Source organism: Danio aesculapii, chromosome 7 (genome assembly GCF_903798145.1).
Source record: "Danio aesculapii chromosome 7, fDanAes4.1, whole genome shotgun sequence".
NCBI lineage: Eukaryota > Metazoa > Chordata > Actinopteri > Cypriniformes > Danionidae > Danio > Danio aesculapii.
This window is the reverse complement of record NC_079441.1, coordinates 5,279,077-5,300,690: the sequence shown is the minus strand read 5'-3', so window position 1 is coordinate 5,300,690 and position 21,614 is coordinate 5,279,077. Positions and strand designations below refer to the sequence as shown.

At 36.3% G+C, this 21,614-nt stretch overlaps 1 protein-coding gene across 1 annotated transcript; it reads right to left on the bottom strand.

The window, feature by feature from the left end:
- Positions 1-1,145: 1,145 nt before the first annotated feature.
- LOC130231614 (copper chaperone for superoxide dismutase-like) lies at positions 1,146-19,556 on the bottom strand. Its single transcript, XM_056460963.1, has 8 exons — positions 19,490-19,556; positions 17,477-17,549; positions 14,299-14,436; positions 12,917-13,091; positions 11,957-12,017; positions 7,817-7,894; positions 5,639-5,742; positions 1,146-1,817 (listed from the first exon to the last, which is right to left on the bottom strand). The coding sequence occupies exons 1-8, from the start codon at positions 19,511-19,513 to the stop codon at positions 1,667-1,669; spliced, it is 804 nt and encodes a 267-aa protein (XP_056316938.1). The 5' UTR covers positions 19,514-19,556; the 3' UTR covers positions 1,146-1,666.
- Between the last annotated feature and the right edge of the window lie 2,058 nt (positions 19,557-21,614).

Below are 21,614 nucleotides of genomic sequence, written 5' to 3'. Positions count from 1 at the left end.
GACTTTCTTGCTGTGAGATGACAGTGCTAACCACTGAGCCACCATGCCACCCATTTTGACATTTCATTTTCACGAATGTTGTTAAATATTACACACTCTTCCTGCATTCAATAAGCTTCCTATGCATATTTACTTTTGAAAAGATGCAATGTGACGCAGACAAACATTATTAAATGACTATGGTGTATTAGAACTGTTTCAATTACCTGTACAACAGTCATAAAAATATAATAATCACTACAAACAGTACAAAAATTACTTTCATATTTAAAGCAAGACACTTTATATCAGCGCTCAAGAGCTTGTTTGTAGGAAATTCAGATTGATTCGATGAACACAGAGCTTATTATTCGCAATCTTCGAAAAGCCTATAGGAAAATCCTATCCGCTTGTTAAGTGGTGATGTGTTGGTGACGTGTTGGTGACGTGTTGGTGACGTGTTGGTGACGTATGGAATTCTGTTTCCGGATCCAAGCCGACACTCATTTGAATTGACAAAATATTCGTTTATGATCACTTTTAATCCTATCACGCATTAAAGGGAATTTTATATGAAGTCATAGTGTACACAACAATCTTTGCTGCATCACAAATATCAAAATATTAACAATTTATTAAAAAATGAATCACTTTCTGGCATCGGAAATTAGGCATGGACAAATATATTTAGATCGTGATTTTCGTAAGTATTACAGCGCTTTGTAAACATTTATTATTGCCATTTCATGAGTCTCCCCATACAGTTTGATAGAGCGCTTGGACTCGGAAGCCGCTTCGCGTGATGTCACACTTAACAAGCGGATAGGGATTTTATAGAAGGAACCAGTTTCAGGCTAGCAGCCGATTAGTCTACAATGTGACGTCATAGTTCCTCTAAAAGTGCCGTTTTCATATTTAATTTCTGTTAATATGAGACTAATGAGAGAGATACAATATTAATATTTTAATTATAGTTATTCAATTTTGTAATAATAATGAAATAATGCATTAACACACAAATATGCATACACAAACACACACACACACACATACACACACACAAACTAACACAAAACTTTAGATTTTAATGATGCATTAATAATAAATGTTAAACCCAGGGGCGTAGCAACTGGGGGGGACCGGGGGGGGGGGGGGGGGGGGGGGGGGATCTGTCCCCCTCACTTTTAGAGACAGAATATTTAGAAACAGGTTTTTAATAATTATATAAATATATGAGCTCATACAGCCGTCCCCCCCACTTTTAAAATGCCCGCTACGCCCCTGGTTGAACCACGATTAATAAATGATATCAAGCATTGTTCATCTATAGTTCATGTTAACTAATAGACCCTCATTGTAAAGCGAGCGATATTTCAAATCAATAATGTTATCAAATGACAAACATGCATCAGCTGACATATAAATGAATAATTATTTTCCGTTTCCTACATTGAAACTGTGATTCAGCGGCAGGACGAACCAACAAACAGACTAAAATACAACACAATCACTGTGGTGTTTGATAGAGATCTAGATATAGGATAATTAGCATGTGGTGCTGTGTGTGTGTGTGTGTGTGTGTGTGTGTGTGTGTGTATATCGGTGGCGTGCACACCTCAGACACTGGCTCAGGCTCTCATTGGTCATGAATAATCTCCTTCCGGTCGTGTGTGTGCGTGTGCGGTGGTCACAGATGAGAGGTGTGTGTTTCTACTCTCCGTCCTCTGCCGGCGATAGGACGGTCTCTCTCCTCCCACAGCGTCACTCCGTCACAGGCACAGATCTGCTTGGGGTTCTGGAAAAGTCCGGCGGAGCGAGCGATGATCCCACATGCCAGTCTGAGAAACAGACACACACACACGCATTGATGCCACACACCAGTCTGAGAAACGCACACACTCACAGACATGCACACATTAATATACAGAAACACTTTGATTGACATTCTCCCTTTGTATATGTCATCAGAAAGGGAAACCCCGCCCACTAGTGACCGTCTCATCCCTCATTAGCATAAACAGCCCTGAGTGAGAAGCAGCAGTCCGCTATTATAGTTTTGAATCTGCCGCTATGCTGACACACAGGTGTTTGTAGCTCCGCCCTCTTCTGAAAAGAGCTCAATATCATTTAAATTTAAAGCGACAGTCACCAAAACAGCACAATTAGGATCAAAGCCTAAAAGGGTCAGTTTCAGAGAGTTAGAAAACATTATGTGTGGGTTATTTTGAGCTGAAACTTCACACACACACACACACACACTCTAGGAGGACTGCATTTTCTTCATTCTCCTAATTAGACTTCACAACTTGTAGATATAAACTATGATGAATATCAACATAAATTTTGGTTTTATTTTAAGGTTCAGTTCTCATTATTAGTAAATCATTAACTATGACTTTTAACTCAGCCAACTGCTAATTAGCGGCTTGTTCATAGTTATTAAGATTTAGGTATTGGGTAGGATTAGGAATATAGAATAAGATCCTGAAGAATATGTGCTTTATAACATATAGTAAACAGCTAATATTTTCTGATGAGCCACTGAAGTTAATAGTGAGGTTTAGTTCTAATCTAAACTTCTCTTTAAAGGCTCACGAAACACCAAAACACATGTTTTGAGCTGTTGACAGTCATATGTGTGTCCCACGCTGCTATAAACACTATTAGGACCCATATATTTCACAAAAAAGTGAAAATTGGTTGTTTTTGCGCTATTTCGAGCAAATTCGTTCTTCCGGTTTTAAACAAAATTTTGTAGCTGCGTCGCAGCGATTAGATCCTTGCATGTATTCCAGCATGTAGACTGGCTGTCTGTACTGGCGAGTACAACATGACGCATTTGAGTGTGCAGCATTAATTCATGAGAAGGACTTGGTTCAAACTAATCAGCGCGCTCTATTGTGAATGAGGTGCGACTTCATTAATATGCATGATAGCTTCGAAGACTGTTCAGGTGGCAGAGAGACGCCACGTTGTGTTGCCAAAACAAGTGGAAGAAGAAGAATTGTTTGGAGACATGGGTCATCAGTGTTTATAAATGTGCTGCAACGAAGGTTTTGTTTTCATTTCCCCGCTATGAGAGCGCAGCTGGACTCAATTTTAGATTACAGTGCACGTGACAGAAATACGTTTGTAAGGAACATTTTTACCCGAGAGCTTTTCTCATCTGTAAATGGTGAACTCCCGATTTGCTGCTCGTCTTCTTTTAATAAAGACGCGGCTCCAGTTGGTGTTGATTGTCCTGTCTCTACAGATTTGGTAAGTGTGTGATCAGTGTTCTTTGTTTGTTTATTCAGAGGCAAAGTTAGTTCGTATCGCCAGCAGTACTCTTTCAGCGTTTAAAGACATACCTTAGTCAAAATGATTGAGTTACTAAGTTAACAATACGTTATTATCACTACAATATTATGGACTCAGAGATCTCCTGTAAATGCTGCTCTCCGAATGTAAACTCCACAATCAAACGGTTACCGTGATGTAGGATTCGTTCGCCGCATTTTGTAACAGGATAGTCTATACACACACAGCTTTCTGACGCTACCAACCGAGTGCGTCTGTTACAGAGAAACGCTGTGGTTTTTTTACTTATACGATGTGCAGTATCAAACATTGCATTAAAACAACACTCTTCCAGCAGTTCCTCGTATGCAATATCTCGTTTGTCACGGGGGGCATGCATGAAATGTCGATGAATGAAAGTGAAAGTGTCAAACTGCAGTTAAACTCAAAAAATCCATAATTTGGCAAATAATTGGATTACTGATGTCCATGTAAACACAGTCACTGTCTTTCTCCCCTGTGTCTGTGTGTTTGTTTGTTTGTTTTGCCTCTGTGAAAATCAGCCGCGTGCCCAAACGGAAACTCCTATTTTTATGCAAAACCTTCCCTCTTTCCTTCCCCCGACACTCCCACCTAAACAGAGCTGGACTCACCCACTTTCCTGACTTTTTTCAAACTGGAGGTGTGAAAACACCCTGCTGAGGCCTCAAACTCAGGGCTTCTGGTAGTACACAGAACAGCAGAGTCTACTAAAGGAGGTCGAGCCTTTGCATTTATGGCTCCGCAACACTGGAACAGCCTTCCTGATAATGTCTGAGGCTCAGACACACTCTCTCAGTTCAAAGCTAAATTAAAGCTTTTTAGTAAAGCATACACACAATGCACCAAATACTGTATGACACATGAGTGTGCTCTAAGCAGGTGAGTGGGCTTGACAAACCACCTGTAGGACACACTCCTCCTGTCTTAATGCACCAGGCATTTTGTTAGAAATACTTATAGGCTTTATATGTTTGTTTCTGTTTGTTTATATAACTGCTTTTTTGATTTATAACACTCCATTTTTGCATTGACATTTAATATCCCTTGTTAAAATACACTATGAATAGCAGCTACGCTAATTATTTTCTTGTTCTCTTATTTCCACCTAGGTATACTCATCCCGAGACCTCTCGAGATGCATTGATGGGATCCAAGACCTGTAAAGAGATGATGCCAACCATAGAGGACCTCAAGGATCAACACATAAGAGGAGATGATGCCAACCATTGAGGACTTAAGCAGGTCGCACACCAGAAGCACCACTCGGCTCCGCGAAACGGCACACACATGACAGTAAAAAGTATCACACACCAGACGTGGACAGTCGCATGATATTTAACATGAAACTAATCAGATGGCACTCTGTGGCGCGGCAGAGAAATAAACAGTGTCCCGAGTCGTGGCTGGGTGCCGCCAACTTGCGGTGCCGGTGTGTGTACCCTGATAGAAACCTATGTTTACAATTCTGAAATGTATGGCGCTGCATGGCGCGCCGCTGAGCGGTGCTTCTGGTGTGCAACCTGCTTTACACTTCACTGCAATACACTTCATTAAACATGTACACATAGACACATAGACATCACCTTTATGCAATAAAATCGTCTGTATATAATAACTTATATGTGATTGTAACTTTAACCTAATTTGATTGTAATGTACTAATGTGCACCCTCTGTAATGCTGTTTTGAAACAATAATTATTGTAAAAAGCGCAATACAAATAAAATTGAATTGAAGTGTTAACACATTTTCTGCTATGAAATAATAGCTGCGTCCCAAATGGCACACTATGCACTATGTACTCATGCACTTACACACTCAACAGCATAGTATATGTATATGGTGTCCTCCCAAATGGAGCACTAATGTTTTTTTACTAAGCGGAAATTCAAACCGTTTCCCTGATGACGTTTGCCAAATCAGTGAAATAAATGACCAAACTATCAAATATTACCTGCCATGAGTATTACCGCATTCACCATTGGGAGGCGCTATAATCACTCTTGAAGGAGAATTTTGCTTTTACAATCCAAAATAAATAAAATTATCAAACATGTGTGCCTGATAGCTCCGCCCCTTCCGCTACATGAGCAAAGCTGCGGTTGTTGAGTGTGTGAAGTGTCCATCATTACACACTTCATTCTACCGGCTGAACGAGTGTATCATCCGGGTAATTAAAGTGCACTTACTATTTTAAGAGTTTTCATTGTGAACACACTTCTTACACTATTTATACTACAAAATGGCGTAGAATAGTGCATAAGTATGCGATTTGGGACGCACCTAATGTGTGCTGTGGAAAGCTTTACAAATGAAGTCTCCACTTGACTTGACTGACCTTTCTCCGGAGTTTCCGGTGGTTTTGGACAGCGGGTGATTCCCTCGACCCAGATCATCCTCTCCTGAATCCACTACCAGAGAGCGGCCGATCACATCCCACACCTGACAAACAGAACAAATTAATCATTCATTTATTCATTTTCTTTTTGGCTTAGTCCCTTTATTAATCAGGGGTCGCCACAGCGGAATGAACCACCTACTTATCCAGCATATGTTTCACACAGCGGATGCCCTTCCAGCCGCAACCCATCTCTGGGAAACATCAATACACACTCACTCACACTCATACACTACGGACAATTTAGCTTACCCAATTCACCTGTTCCGCATGTGTTTGGACTGTGGGGGAAACCGGAGCACCCGGAGGAAACCCACACGAACGCAGGGAGAACATGCAAACTCCACACAGAAACGCCAACTGACCCAGCTGAGGCTCGAAGCAGTGACCTTGCTGTGAGGCGACAGCACTACCTACTGCGCCACTGCGTCGCCCAAATGAATGATAAACCACCATAAAAACACATCAGAGGAAAGAGCTGTATGTACGTTTCTGACTACTCTAAAGCATAAAAAAACCATATATGTTTGCAGATATTATGCAGTTTATATGTACAGTACTATGCAAAAGTTATAGGCCAACATTAAATCTGTTGTTTTACTGATGGTATAATGGACACGTGTAACCCTTTACCACAAAACCAGTCATTAGGGTACATGTATTTGTCTTTTTTTTTGTCAAACTGAGATTAGCAGAGGGTGAATAAATGATCTTTTATTTGATGTATGGCTTGTGAGGATAGGTTAGAGCTTGAATTATTTTTGGTTTAATTGTTTAAGACATGTAAAAGAATGTTGGAGAGAGGCCGTTTGTCCTGGTTTGAGCTGCATTTCTACCAGTGCTGTTAGCAATATTGTCTGAAATGATGGAATTGTGAATGTTGAAGTGTGCAGATAGTTATGCTATTACTTCTGGAAAGGACTTCAGTGGTAATGGTTTTCATTTTCAGCATGATAATGATCTGCTTATTCCAGTGAAATCCTATTTGATGACAGAATACAGCTGATGAAACACAGACAGTCATGAAATGGCCTCCACAGAGTCCAGACCTGAATATTATAGAGGCTGTGTGAGATCACCTGGACACTCTAAACCTAAAGAAGTGCTAAAAGAAAGGCTGATATGACACAGCACATTATGTCAGAAAATGTCAGGACAATTAGAAAAAAACAAGCGAAGCCACATTAATCACAGACTTTTGCTTAAAGAGGAAATATTGTGCTTTTTTTTGTACACATTTCCTATATTTTAAGTTTTTTTAATAAAGAGACTGATTGATTATACACTATGAAAAAGCTTTAGGCCAGGAGTGTCCAAACTCGGTCCTGGAGGGCCGGTATCCTGCTGAGTTTAGCTCCAACTTGCTTCAACACACCTGCCAGGAAGTTTCTAGTATATCTAGTAAGCTTGATTAACTGGTTCAGATGTGTTTGATTGAGGTTGGAGCTAAGCTCTCCAGGACTCCGGCCCTCCAGGACAGAGTTTGGACACCCTGCTTTAGGCCAACAAAGCTGGGATAGTACTTAAAACTTTTGCACAGTACTCATTCATCGGCTTAGTCCCTTTATTCATCAGGGGTCACCAAAGCGGAAATAATCCAGCATATGTTTTACACAGCGGATGCTTTTCCAGCTGCAACCCAGTACTGGGAAACATCTGTGAATATATACTCATTCACATTCATACACTACGGCCAATTTAGTTTATCAATTCCTCTTTAGCGCATGTGTTTGGACTGTGGGGGAAACCGGAGCACCTGGAGGAAACCCACGCCAACACGAGGTGAACATGCAAACTCCACACAGAAATGCTAGCTAGCCCAGCCGGGACTCAAAACAGCAACCTTCTTGCTGTGAGGTGACAGTGCTAACCACTGAGCCACTGTGTCGCCTTTGCACAGTACTGTATATATAATATATACTAGGATAAACTGCACTGGACGTGTTGCCAATATTACCACCGAGTGAACAGACTTAACTTCATTTAAGAGTCTTTGGGTGTAGCCATGTAAGAGTTGTGAATCAAAGGTGTAATTATCATAATAACAGAGGCTTTGGATTATTACGCAGATATGTCGGCCGCAGGGTTTAGAAACACACGCTGAAGGACTGGATTTACCTTGATCTGAGAGTCCTCCAGTCTGAATGAAGCTCTGCCATCTGGACCAGCGCTGATGTTTCCCAGATCACCAACATGCTGGAGAGTCCAGAGAAACACAGTCAATCCACACGTTCACACACCTAATACTGTTCATCAGTGCTACACAATCAATTAATCAAGCAACCAATCAACATTAATACAAATACCAATCAATCAATCAATAGTAATGCAAATATCAAATCAATGAATAGTTATTCAATAGTAATGCAAATATCAATCAATCAATAGTAATGCAAATATCAATCAATCAATCAATAGTAATGCAAATATCAATCAATCAATCAATAGTAATGCAAATATTAATCAATCAATAGTAATGCAAATATCAATCAATAGTAATGCAAATATCAATCAATAGTAATGCAAATATCAATCAATAGTAATGCAAATATCAATCAATAGTAATGCAAATATAAATCAATCAATAGTAATGCAAATATAAATCAATCAATAGTAATGCAAATATCAATCAATCAATAGTAATGCAAATATCAATCAATAGTAATGCAAATATCAATCAATCAATAGTAATGCAAATACCAATCAATCAATAGTAATGCAAATACCAATCAATCAATAGCAATGCAAATATCAATCAATCAATAGTAATGCAAATACCAATCAATCAATAGCAATGCAAATATCAATCAATCAATAGTAATGCAAATATCAATCAATCAATAGTAATGCAAATATCAATCAATAGTAATGCAAATATCAATCAATCAATATTAATGCAAATATCAATCAATATTAATGCAAATATCAATCAATCAATAGTAATGCAAATACCAATCAATCAATAGCAATGCAAATATCAATCAATCAATAGTAATGCAAATATCAATCAATAGTAATGCAAATATCAATCAATAGTAATGCAAATATCAATCAATCAATAGTAATGCAAATATCAATCAATAGTAATGCAAATATCAATCAATCAATAGTAATGCAAATATCAATCAATAGTAATGCAAATATCAATCAATCAATAGTAATGCAAATACCAATCAATCAATAGTAATGCAAATACCAATCAATCAATAGCAATGCAAATATCAATCAATCAATAGTAATGCAAATACCAATCAATCAATAGCAATGCAAATATCAATCAATCAATAGTAATGCAAATATCAATCAATAGTAATGCAAATATCAATCAATCAATAGTAATGTAAATATCAATCAATAGTAATGCAAATATCAATCAATCAATATTAATGCAAATATCAATCAATATTAATGCAAATATCAATCAATCAATAGTAATGCAAATATCAATCAATAGTAATGCAAATATCAATCAATAGTAATGCAAATACCAATCAATCAATAGTAATGCAAATATCAACCAATCAATAGTAATGCAAATATCAATCAATAGTAATGCAAATATCAATCAATAGTAATGCAAATATCAATCAATCAATAGTAATGTAAATATCAATCAATAGTAATGCAAATATCAACCAATCAATAGTAATGCAAATATCAATCAATCAATAGTAATGCAAATATCAATCAATCAATAGTAATGTAAATATCAATCAATCAATAGTAATGCAAATATCAATCAATAGTAATGTAAATATCAATCAATCAATAGTAATGCAAATATCAATTAATCAATAGTAATGTAAATATCAATCAATCAATAGTAATGCAAATATCAATCAATCAATAGTAATGCAAATATCAATCAATCAATAGTAATGCAAATACCAATCAATCAATAGCAATGCAAATATCAATCAATCAATAGTAATGCAAATGTCAATTAATCAATAGTAATGCAAATATCAATCAATAGTAATGCAAATATCAATCAATCAATAGTAATGCAAATATCAATCAATCAATAGTAATGCAAATACCAATTAATCAATAGTAATGTAAATATCAATCAATAGTAATGCAAATACCAATTAATCAATAGTAATGCAAATATCAATCAATCAATAGTAATGCAAATACCAATCAATCAATAGTAATGCAAATATCAACCAATCAATAGTAATGCAAATATCAACCAATCAATAGTAATGCAAATATCAATCAATCAATAGTAATGCAAATATCAACCAATCAATAGTAATGCAAATATCAACCAATCAATAGTAATGCAAATATCAACCAATCAATAATAATACAAATGCAATCAATAAACAGTAATGAAACTTCCAATAGATCAATAAATCAACAGTAATAACTCAAATTATTATTATTATTATTTTTAGACTCATCATCATTAATGCAAGTGTAATCAATAAAAATAGTAATGCAAATACCAATTGATCAATCAATAAATCAAATCAATCAGCAGTAATGCAATATCAATCAATACAACAAATCAATAAACAGTAACAATTATTACTAATGCAAATACAATCAATCAGATAAAAACTAACGCAAACACCAATCAAAATAGACAGTGTATAAAAACAATAATATATAAAGCATTCAGCACAGCAATATAAAGGAGAAACGGCTAGAAAGTAGCCAAAAAAACTAACAAATTACATACATACAATTAACATGATACAAACAAGACTAAGAAATTATATAATATATATATATATATATATATAATTATAATAAATAAGCTGTTTTTAGAAGAATTAAGTCTTTTTTTTTTTACAAATAAGTGTTTATTTGTCATTCACAGGTCATTCTGTTTTTATTTTCAGATGAAGAGTATGATTACAAAAAGTATATGATTCCTGGAGGTAAGGTTGTTTTCTTTTGTTACATAAGTACACTTACACAAAATCTGTATTTCTGCGAAAGGCTGAAAATGGAGTTTTATGTTTTGCAAATAAACTCAATTAATAGGAATGTGTTTTGAATGAGCTGTTAAATGTTGTATTTAATATATAATACTGATAACAGTTTCAAAATGGTAAATAAGAACATTATTATAATCTAAACAAATGTTAAAGGTGCAGTAAGTTTGACACCCAGTGGTTGAACTCGGTATTACATTCCTGGATCAAAACAAACGCAAGTGCAGGTTGCCATATTGAGGACCAAAAGGAATGTTCCTCCTGACTATCGAGCCTAAAGGCTGATTTTAATCGTGTTGTAAATAAAAGCAACATCCCGTGATAGGATGGATGGATGAACATTGTCCATATTAAAAGGAGTTTTTGTTCTAACCAACATCTGAAATTTATATTTTAATATTTTAAATAGAAGCGACTTCTCTTTCTTGCAGCTGAACAACAGAAAACTGACAATGATCAGCTCAGGTACACCTCATGTGCTTTATTCATTGTTAAATGCTAATAATGTGAGTTTGAATGTCATTTTACATGACATTTATTGCCATACTACTGACAGCAGCAGCAGATCAGTTCACCTAAGATCTTGAAAATAAAATAAACTGTTTGAGATTGAACTTTAGAGCTGTGACTTGGTGCAAACCAACACATATCAGTGATTCTACATTTAATAATGTTAAAGAGGTTTAATATGTATTAATTATTTTATAAACCTAACAATTTCGCTAGAGTGCAGTGAGTGCACTATTCTGTGCTTCTGAATGGCTGTATTTAAATTTCTGTCGTGTTTCATCTGGTGCAAACAGCCAAATTGCTCATCACTGCTAATCTCGTCATGTAGCGTGCTGTTAGGACACAGGGTTATAATGTAACCTGCTCACCTAATGTTTACGCTCGAAATATTATTTGCTATTTAATAACCTCATGTGTAACTCTGAATCTCCGTCTCATTTCTGAGTCTGCTACTGTCTACCAGCGGTCGCATTTCGGTCACGGACGTATACTTTCAGAGCTTTCCTAACTCAATGAATGAAATACGCTGTTTTCCACCAAGGCAACCCGGGGTGCTGAAATAAAACTGGCTAAACTAGCAGTAGCCGGGTTAATACAACTAAAACAAAGACAGACGTTTCAGGCATGTAATACACATTTTCAAAGCAGAATATCTGACTTCAGCATTGTTTTTCAGATAAACATATTCACTTAGCATGCTTCTTAAATATCTGACATCTTACATTTCTTAAGACATCTGGTATTTTTATGCTTTAGAGGAGTCAAAAACTCAACATGCAGCACCTTCAAATAAACATACCCTGTCAGAGTCCTGTGGAGCTCCATGCTGCTTCCTGAATGGATTAAAATGATCTCCACAGCTGATAAACAGAACACAAACCTGATTATCTGGCAAAAGACGTGCAAGACAAGAAGGTTTAGCTTTAACAGGTATTCACCTTATTCTCCACGACAACAAGGGTGGCGCCATTTCGCTCATTTTGTCATCTTACTTTCGGTTTCGAAGGCCCTAACGTTAGCCGCAAGCTTCTACGGCCAAAATGTCAAGCATTGCGTGTTCAGTTCGGGGCTGCCACAACAATTGGATAAAGAGGAGAAACCAATTACACCAACAGTGTTACGAACACAGTGTGACCCGGTCGGAGTGTTGTGGTGCACCTTACGATTTACATCCAGCGCCTAACGAAGATAAGCACCGGAGGCAATGGCTGAAGGCGCTCAATTTAAAGCAGCCACCCAAGCGCCCTTACGTGTGTTCTTACCATTTCGTTGACGGGAAGCCGACAGACAGACACCCTTACCCCGAGAAATAGCTCGGCTACGAAGCTCTGAACGTTGTAGCGAGGTTTCACCGTACTCCCAGCTCAAAACATGGAAGTTGGATGACAAAATGCGGAAGAGCGAAGAATTAAAAGTGGGCGGGGCGGAATAAGGTGAATAGTAAAAAGAAGTCTAGTCTGCATTTTTGCTGAGCACACAAGAACTGCAGATCAAATAGGATGTGATGATCTCTAATGGCTACTATTACTCACAACACATTGCACTTCAAATCGATTAGAACTACAAACATGGCGGACGCATGTGACCGGCCCTCAAGTGAAGACTTTGATAAGTATGTTTGAATGGCTTGATTTATATCTAATCTTCTGGAATAGACTTATTTCACATTTTCCATGTTAAATTTCTTTCATTTTCCGTCAATCACAACGTTATCCTGCATGTTTATGATCATAATCTGCTGCTGTATTGTTGAAGGTACCTCCTGCAGTCCTGTGTGAGGTCCCCCAGTTCATGCACATGCAGACCGTGAGCACCAGGACTGAGTCCGTCGATCGTCCCGTCAATCAAACAGCGGTCATGTGACAGCTGCAAGAATCTGACCACACCCTGGACAAGCCCCGCCCCATTCAGCATCGCCACGGCAGCACCCAGATCTGATATAGAAACACCCAAACACACAAAGAGCTGGTTTAGCTGGTTAACCAGATACGTTTTGGTTTACTTATGGCACACACAGGGACTGACTCTATTGGTTTGGTCAACTCAAAACTAATCCTAGTACATCCTGAGTTTAATCAGCATCCATCATGGCTCTGTTCGAGACTGAACTCTAACATTTAATTATTTTATTTCACAACCAAGGGTCAGTGTGCAGTAATTAACATTCCCCAAGAATGTAAATGTACTCAAATTAGCCCAAAGGCTAGTGTTCATTTGTGGTCCTTTTGCCAGATGCCACAGCCATAAAAACCATCAAAAATACAAATTAAAAGCACTAATGTTCACAATGTTGATTATTAAGAAGCCATTTCTTATAACTATACTTAACCCTTGTGTACTGATCAAATTGACTCCTCTTTCGTTATGTTGGAGGCTGTTTTTACCCCAATTGACTTCCATTATAACCACATTTTTTGATTGCAAAACTATGAAACCATTCTTGATTGTTGCTGGTCTTCCCTGTTGGGAAGAGGTAAAATGTGTCATTTTTACTGTTGATCATCAGTTGACAGCATTAACCCTTTGAATAGGCCTGTGCAAATCATTTCTGTTTTTTTTTTATGGAGTTCCTTAGGGTAAAACAGAAGATTATAGTGTGTGTGCAGAAATACACTTACTATGCTTACTATGTTCTAAGAGCTGAGACGCTTATTTTGATTTTCTCAAACACATCAAGATAAGTGTGCAAAGGTCTTTTTCTCTCTTTCTCACACACACTCCATATAAAAGCCAGAAACTAAGCTTTATTTGTACTGTAACTGATGATCAACAGTGAAACAAATCACAAATCGTACCACTTCTCAAGAGGGAAAACCAGCAACAATTATATAGGCATGATTATATGCTGTCAAAGCCTTGTAAACAGAAATATGTAGTTATAATGAAGCTCAATTGGGGCAAAAACCGACACAGACATAATGAAAGGGTATTCAATTTGCTGAGTGCATTGTTGAGTGTTTAAAAAAGAAAATTCATTAGGATTTTCCTAAAAAAATGTGTCAAAAATAAGATTTGTCACCGAAAAACATCCCATTTGCTTAAACAGAGAAATTTTTGGTCAAATTATGACTCGAAATCACCCCACAGTGGGTGAAAACACCCCCAACAGCATATAAAAATGATCAGCGTGTGCGGTCTGACCAGAGTCTGATCCTCCAATTCCCTTCAGCACGGCTCGTCTGCCGGTGCTCTCGATCAGAGTCTGGACCTGAAGAGAAGTCAGAGCCGTTTCCACCAAAACTTCCTCTTTAGACAGGTTTACCTGCACTGACTGCACTCCTGAAACACACACACACACACTCCTGTGAATTTATTTTCTATTTCAAATATTTCCCAAATTATGTTTAACAGATCAAGGAATTTTTTACAGTATTTCCTATAATATTTTTTCTTCTGGAGAAAGTCTTAATTGTTTTATTTCGGCTAGAATAAAAGCAGTTTTTAATTTTTTAAACCATTTTAAGGTCAAAATTATTAGGTCCTTTAAGCAATATTTGTTTTGGACTGTCTACAGAACAAACCACTGTTATACAGTAACTTGCCTAATTACACTTACTTTAACCTAATTACCCTAGTTAAGCCTTTAAATGTCACTTTAAGCTGAATACTAGTGTCTTGAAGAATATCTAGTTGAATATTTTTTACTGTCATCATGGCAAAGATCAAATAAATCAGTTATTAGAAATGAGTTATTAAAACTATTATGTTTAGAAATGTGTTGAAGAAAACTTTCTTACATTCAACTTCCAAAATAGGTGGGAAAAATAAACAGGGGGGCTAATAATTGAGGAAAGCTGATCTGACTTCAACTGTATATGTATATTAGGGCTGTACAATCTATCGATAAATTAAAACTATCGCGATAATAGTATATGCAAAACCCAAATCACTGAGAAGTGCAATAAATTAAGTGAATTTTATGTGCCAAGAGCTTGTGTGCTGCATGCATAGGTTGTTTATCCAAATCCGACCAATCAGATGAGGCCTTTACTATTGTCAATCTCTCCGAAGGTGCTGTTAGCTGAACCTGAAAATAAACACTAATGCTGGGAGACGAGAGAGGAAAATGACAACAGCCAATATCTATCAGGATTTCCACCAAGGTTTTCAGTCATTCGTGGTGTTTATAGTCTAATTGGTTATAAAATAATGTTTTGCAAGTTATATTGTAAAAGATATCATGATCGCAACACTCAACAACATTGCATTTTTTCTCTGCCCTAATATATATATATATACAGTTGAAGTCAGAATTATTAGCCCTCCTTTGAAATTTTATTTTCTTTTTTAAATATTTCCCAAATGATGTTTAACAGAGCAAGGAAATTTTTACAGTATGTCTGATAATATTTTTTCTTCTGGAGAAAGTCTTATTTGTTTTATTTCGGCTAGAATAAAAGCAGTTTTTAATTTTTTAAACACCATTTTAATGACAAAATTATTAGGTCCTTTAAGCTATATTTTTTTCGATAGAAACTCACGACCCCCCACTACCAAAGCGTATACAAACAATAAAAATAGCTTTTTTTAAGCTGTTCACAATATTTTAACTATATTTACTATACATTACAGGGCTCGAAATTAACATTTTTGCTTGGTAGTACTGGTGCTCCTAACTTTAAAAATGTAGGCGCACCAGTCAAAATTTAGTGGCTTCCACCAATTATCGCACTGTTGCTACAAGTTTTATAAACAGATTTATTGCATTTGAAATAAACACTAATCAAAACTAACAACCAAAAAAAATATGCATGCGTGAGGAAAATATGTCTCAATGAAATCCCGTCATCACAGGAAAATACATTTTTATAAAATAATTGAGTGACCAAAATATATCACAGACGGACCGCTCACCGGCCCTGCATGCACTGCTTGACATTTTTTTAACGTTAACGGTGCTGTGTTCTCACACCTGGTGTCTGATATTACACAGATGCTTTTGACATATACTTTATTATTTGCATACGTCATTTTAATAGCAATACCGGTCTTTTCATGAGCTGCAATATTAGTTTAATCTTAGTCAGTGCAAGCCCTTTTGCGATGGTGTACGTGCTGTTAAATTTTACATATAGCTGCCACTTGTACGGCTGTCAGCATCTGGCAAATAAATGAATGATTAAACAGAACCTCTCCTGCTTAAAATGTGTAGATGTGGCAAACAGTTACCTGAAAATTCCATCCCACAGACTTTACAGTGAATGCTTTAGTTATTTTCATAGCGGACTTGAAGCCAATGGAAGTCTTTTATCCACTCTTCAATACGTGTAGATGGTGGATTAACATTCAGCACATGATCAGTAATCAGATGTGCCATTATTTGTAGCTTTAGGTGTTTCTAAGACAAAATCTGTCAGTATTGTTTTCATTCTCATCTGCAGCGCTTCACATTTTCGCGGTTGTAGCTCCTGTCATCTGAAGGCAGAAGGCGTTGACTGATTGACAGCTGATTTTAACCAATCATTCGTGTTCAGTTCTTAGAGCAGTGGGCCAATAAGAAGAGCGCGAAGGCGGGGCAAGCGTTGAAGGCTTTGTTTACTGCGGCAAGTTGACATGACAACAGTTTTAAACTGTTCCTGAGCGCTGCGTTTCAAGTACACAGATGCATTCTGCCTGAATGTGTCCTAAATACTTTATGAATCAGTAATATCTTTTTAAAAATCTGAAAATATTAGCTTTCACTTGTAATACTGAAAAATATATATTATAATCACTGAAAATTACACAATTTTTAAATCACTCTCGCGACCCCTTGAAATTATTCTGCGACCCCCAGTTTGAGAACCACTGGTCAGAACAAGAACAAACCATCGTTATACAATAACTTGCCTAATTACCCTAACCTGCTTAGCCTTAACCTACCTAATCAACCTAGTTAAGCCTTAAAATGTCACTTTAAGCTGTATAGAAGTGTCCTGAAAAATATCTAGTCTAATATTATTTACTGTCATCATGACAAAGATAAAATAAATCAGTTATTAGAGATGAGTTATTAAAACTATTATGATTAGAAATGTGTTGAAGAAAATGTGTTCTTGGTTAAACAGAAATTGGGGGAAAAAATGAGCTGTTCTCTCTTTCATATGCATGTTTTATATATATATGTGTGTGTGTATATATATATATATATATATATATATATATATATATATATATATATATATATATATATATATATATATATATATATATATATATATATATATATATATATATATACACACATATATACATACACACACATATATATATAAAACATGCATATGAAAGAGAGAACAGCTTACTGGCACGGATGGCACGGATTCTGGCTTTCACTCACCTGGATCTTTCTCCAGGACGGCCTTTACTGCATTAACACAGCTGTCACATGACATCTGCACAGCAAACTCAAGCTGCAAAAACAAACAGAAATAAGAAAGAGTGTGTATTTAAATTAGTGCTGGGCAAAGAATAATTGTGATTAATAACTATTAAAATTAAATTTTAATCAATGCAATTTAAATGTAATACATACACACACATAGAAGTAAAACTCTACAAAACAATTTTGTTACATAGATATTTAAGTTTATATATATTTTCTCAAATAATGCATGTGTATTTACCCTCAACGGCCACTTTATTAGGTACACCTGTCCAACTGCTCTTTAATGCAAATTTCTAATCAGCCAATCACATGGCAGCAACTCAATGCATTTAGGCATGTAGACATGGTCGAGATGATCTGCTGCAGTTAAAACCGAGCATCAGAATGGGGAAGAAAGGGGATTTAAGTGACTTTCAAAATGGCATGGTTGTTGATGCCAGACGGGCTGGTCTGAGAATTTCAGAAACTGCTGATTTACTGGGATTTTCATGCACCATCCCTAGGATTTACAGAGAATGGTCAAATGCCTTGTTGATGCCAGAGGTCAGAGGAGAATGGCCAGACTGGTTCCAGCTGATAGAAAGGCAGCAGTAACTCAAATAACCACTCATTACAACTGAGGTCTACAGAAGAGCATTTCTGAACACACAACACGTCCAACCTTAAGGCGGATGTGCTACAGCAGCAGAAGACCACACCGGGTGCCACTCTTGTCAGCTAAAAACAGGAAACTGAGGCTACAATTCACACATGCTCACCAAAATTGGACAATAGAAAATTGGAGAAACGTTGCCTGATAATTCCAGCAGGATAACACACCATGTCATGAAGCGTGAATCATCTCAGACTGGTTTCTTGAACATGACAATGAGTTCACTGTACTCAAATGGCCTCCATAGTCACCAGAGCTCAATACAACGGAGCACCTTTAGGATGTGGTGCAATGGGAGATTCACAAACATGATTGATTTAATATTTTTGCATTTATGAGGGAAAAGCTTCGTTATGAATGTGACATCTCTCTGTTATGGATGTGACAGATGTGAAATTGCCACTTGTGTGACTTTGGTAAATCAAATATAATAGTTTGAAAACATCGACAGAGACATTTTTGAGTATTTTTAAAGCACTGTAAAATACAAGCCTGCACAAAAAAACGCAGAAACAGTTTTGCTATTTTGGTGAAAACCAAATTTTTTTCTTGGCAAGGTTGACATTTGCATGGAATTGCTCATCTATATATATATATATATATATATATATATATATATATATACACACACACACTATGTCAAAACAAACTTTTATTTTAGATGATATTAATCATGATTAGTTTTTAAATATTTATTAGACATAATCTACAGTTAATTTGCAATGTGATGTTATTTATATTATTTTCTCTCTCTCTGTCTTTCTGTACACATTTTAGTTTAAATTTGGGAGACATTTCATTAGCAGTTTGAAGAAAAAAATTAAAATTACATTGAACTAGAAATCATAAACGCAGAGAATCTAAAATGGTCAGATAGTGTCTGTATAATAAATATCAAAACTTTACTCAAACCCAGACCAAGTAAATCCAAATCTGTACTTATTTTCACAGTTTAACTTTAGATGTTCAGGTCTGACATTACATAATCATCTACTGTACAGACATACATAATAAACATCATAAAAGTTTCCATACGCCGACAACAGCACGTCCAACAGCAAGACAACAAGGAAAAGCAAAAACTACATAAATGTGTCAGTCATGGATTAACTTGTTAAAGAAATTATGATGATAATTATGATATAATTATTAAAATGAACATGACCTGTAGGACTGACGTTATTACAGCTAACCTTACAACTAAACGAGTGATTAAAATGTAACACACCCTCATATATAATCTGTCAAATCAAAACCCTGACTAATAGTGATTACAGCACTTATTATTAAAATAATGTTGATTAAAGTCACACCTTCGCTGTTCTGTTTGTGTCCATCTTCAGTTCGCAGGTTGACAGTGACGTACGCGGAAGTCACGCGTTAAGACAAAACAAGAGTCCTACCAAAGAGCTTAGAATCACCAAGAGGCGACCGTTGCAACAGCAGCGCCCAGCAACAGCCCCCGGATTCCGCCATTTTGGAGTGAAAGGGATCGGATGGAAAGCAGCTGCTTTGTTTTTTTATTTATTTAAAAAGCGCATTAAAGCTGAGATACAACCTGAAAGACGACAATACAACACTTACTATCACAATCGTCAGCACTTTTAATAGTTTATTTTACAGACTTATAATATGCTGTTGTTCTATTGGAATTTTCATTCCAAAATGCCCGCCGCGCCATCTTGTGGCTGTTTTCCAAATCGCACTAGAGAGTCACCTCTTGGTGATTCTATGCTCTTTAGTCCCACTATTTAGGGGAAAAGCGTCTTTTTCAAAATAAAAGTCCCGGTTCCGGAATAAACCTGTACTGTACCCAAGCGGACGAGGGATTCACGTTAAACATAAATTAAATAACCTAAATATCAACAAACCAACAAATATATCATTACCAAAAACCCAAGATCTTGAAAGTCTGATGATAAGCTGGAGTGGCTGTGACGTCATCAATACCGTTGATTCATATCGAAGTGTGAAAGCGCATTATTTAATATTTTTTATTTGTTAATATTTTATTTTTTACTTTGTATTATTGTATTGTATTACTTATATTACTTATTGAGTCTATATATATATATATATATATATATATATATATATATATATATATATATATATATATATATATATACTTGTATAAACAGCTCTTCATATCTTTTTATGTACAGCTCTGACATTATTCTGTATAATGTCATTAAGTTTAACGTTCTTAAATCTTCTCATCTGAAATTGTGTCTGTTTGTGAGCACACGAGCGTAAAGATAACACCATCAAGACTAATAAATTGATCGTATACAAACAAACAAAAATGTGTGTTTTGATTTTAGGTGGACTTCAAAAGAGTTAGCTAATATAGAGGAGTGTGCGTCCTAAACACATCTTCTCTCCCTCAAACAGTGCAAGACTCTTTAATGCAAGGCATGATGGTGGCTAAAAGACTATTGCTTAATAATTGGATATCACCGTTACCCCCCTCATTCCAGAACTAAATTTCTGATATGATATCTGTTATTCAGATGGAAAGACTCAGATTTTTACAGACTAGCTCCACAAGAAAAATTTTGGCTACTTGGGGTCAATTTCTTGATTTATTTGACAAATCTACATCTCAAGAGCAATCAAGAGACTCCTCTGAGGTTTAAGCTGTACACCCTCACACCCTCTCTAGTTTTGATTGTATGTTTTGTGACTATGATGTGTTTTTTTTGTCTCTGTTGTTTTCTTTTATATTGTCTTTTGTTTGTCTAAAGTACGAGCCAATGTTTGTTCTTGTTTTGTGTGTGTGTGTGTGTGTGTGTGTATGTATATATATATATATATATATATATATATATATATATATATATATATATATATATATATATATATATATATATATATATATAAATGATTAAAATAAAGGAGTGTGCGTCCCACATTAAATTACTATAATAATTTATTAAATACTAAAGGGTTTTTGAACTGTATTGTAGTAAAGTATTGAATGAATATGTTATAATAATAATTAATTCCTTACAAATATATAGCGTATTTCTGGACACTCAAAGCGCTTTTCACGTTTTAGGGGAATCTCCTCATCCACCACCATTGTGCCACCATCCACCTGGATGACGTGACAGCAGCCATATTGTGTCAAACCGCACACCAGCTGATTGGTGGAGACAGAGTGATGAAGCCAATTATGCTATGGGGATGGTTAGGAGACCATGATGGACAGATGAAGTAGTTAAACCCCTAGTCTTAAACGAAGGGCATCCTAGAATTTTTAACGTCCACAGAGAGTCAGGAAAGACGGAGCTCACTGAGCAGTATAGAGTCCCTTTCAATATACCGGGGCGTTAGGATCCACACAGACCACTGGTTGAGCGCCCCTGCTGGCCTCACTAACACCACTTCCGGCAGCAACCTAGTTTTCCCATGTGGCCTCCCATCCAGGTACTG

What these genes read in the sequence shown, in the direction of transcription:
- LOC130231614 (XM_056460963.1), bottom strand. Translation starts at nt 19,513, where the DNA reads ATGGACACAAACAGAACAGCGAAG. An exon ending in CGTCCTGGAGAAAGATCCAG is followed by an intron (nt 14,437 to 17,476) that starts GTGAGTGAAAGC and finishes TGTGTGTTTCAG; the next exon opens with GAGTGCAGTCAGTGCAGGTA. An exon ending in CTCACACAGGACTGCAGGAG is followed by an intron (nt 12,018 to 12,916) that starts GTACCTTCAACA and finishes TCTGTTTATCAG; the next exon opens with CTGTGGAGATCATTTTAATC.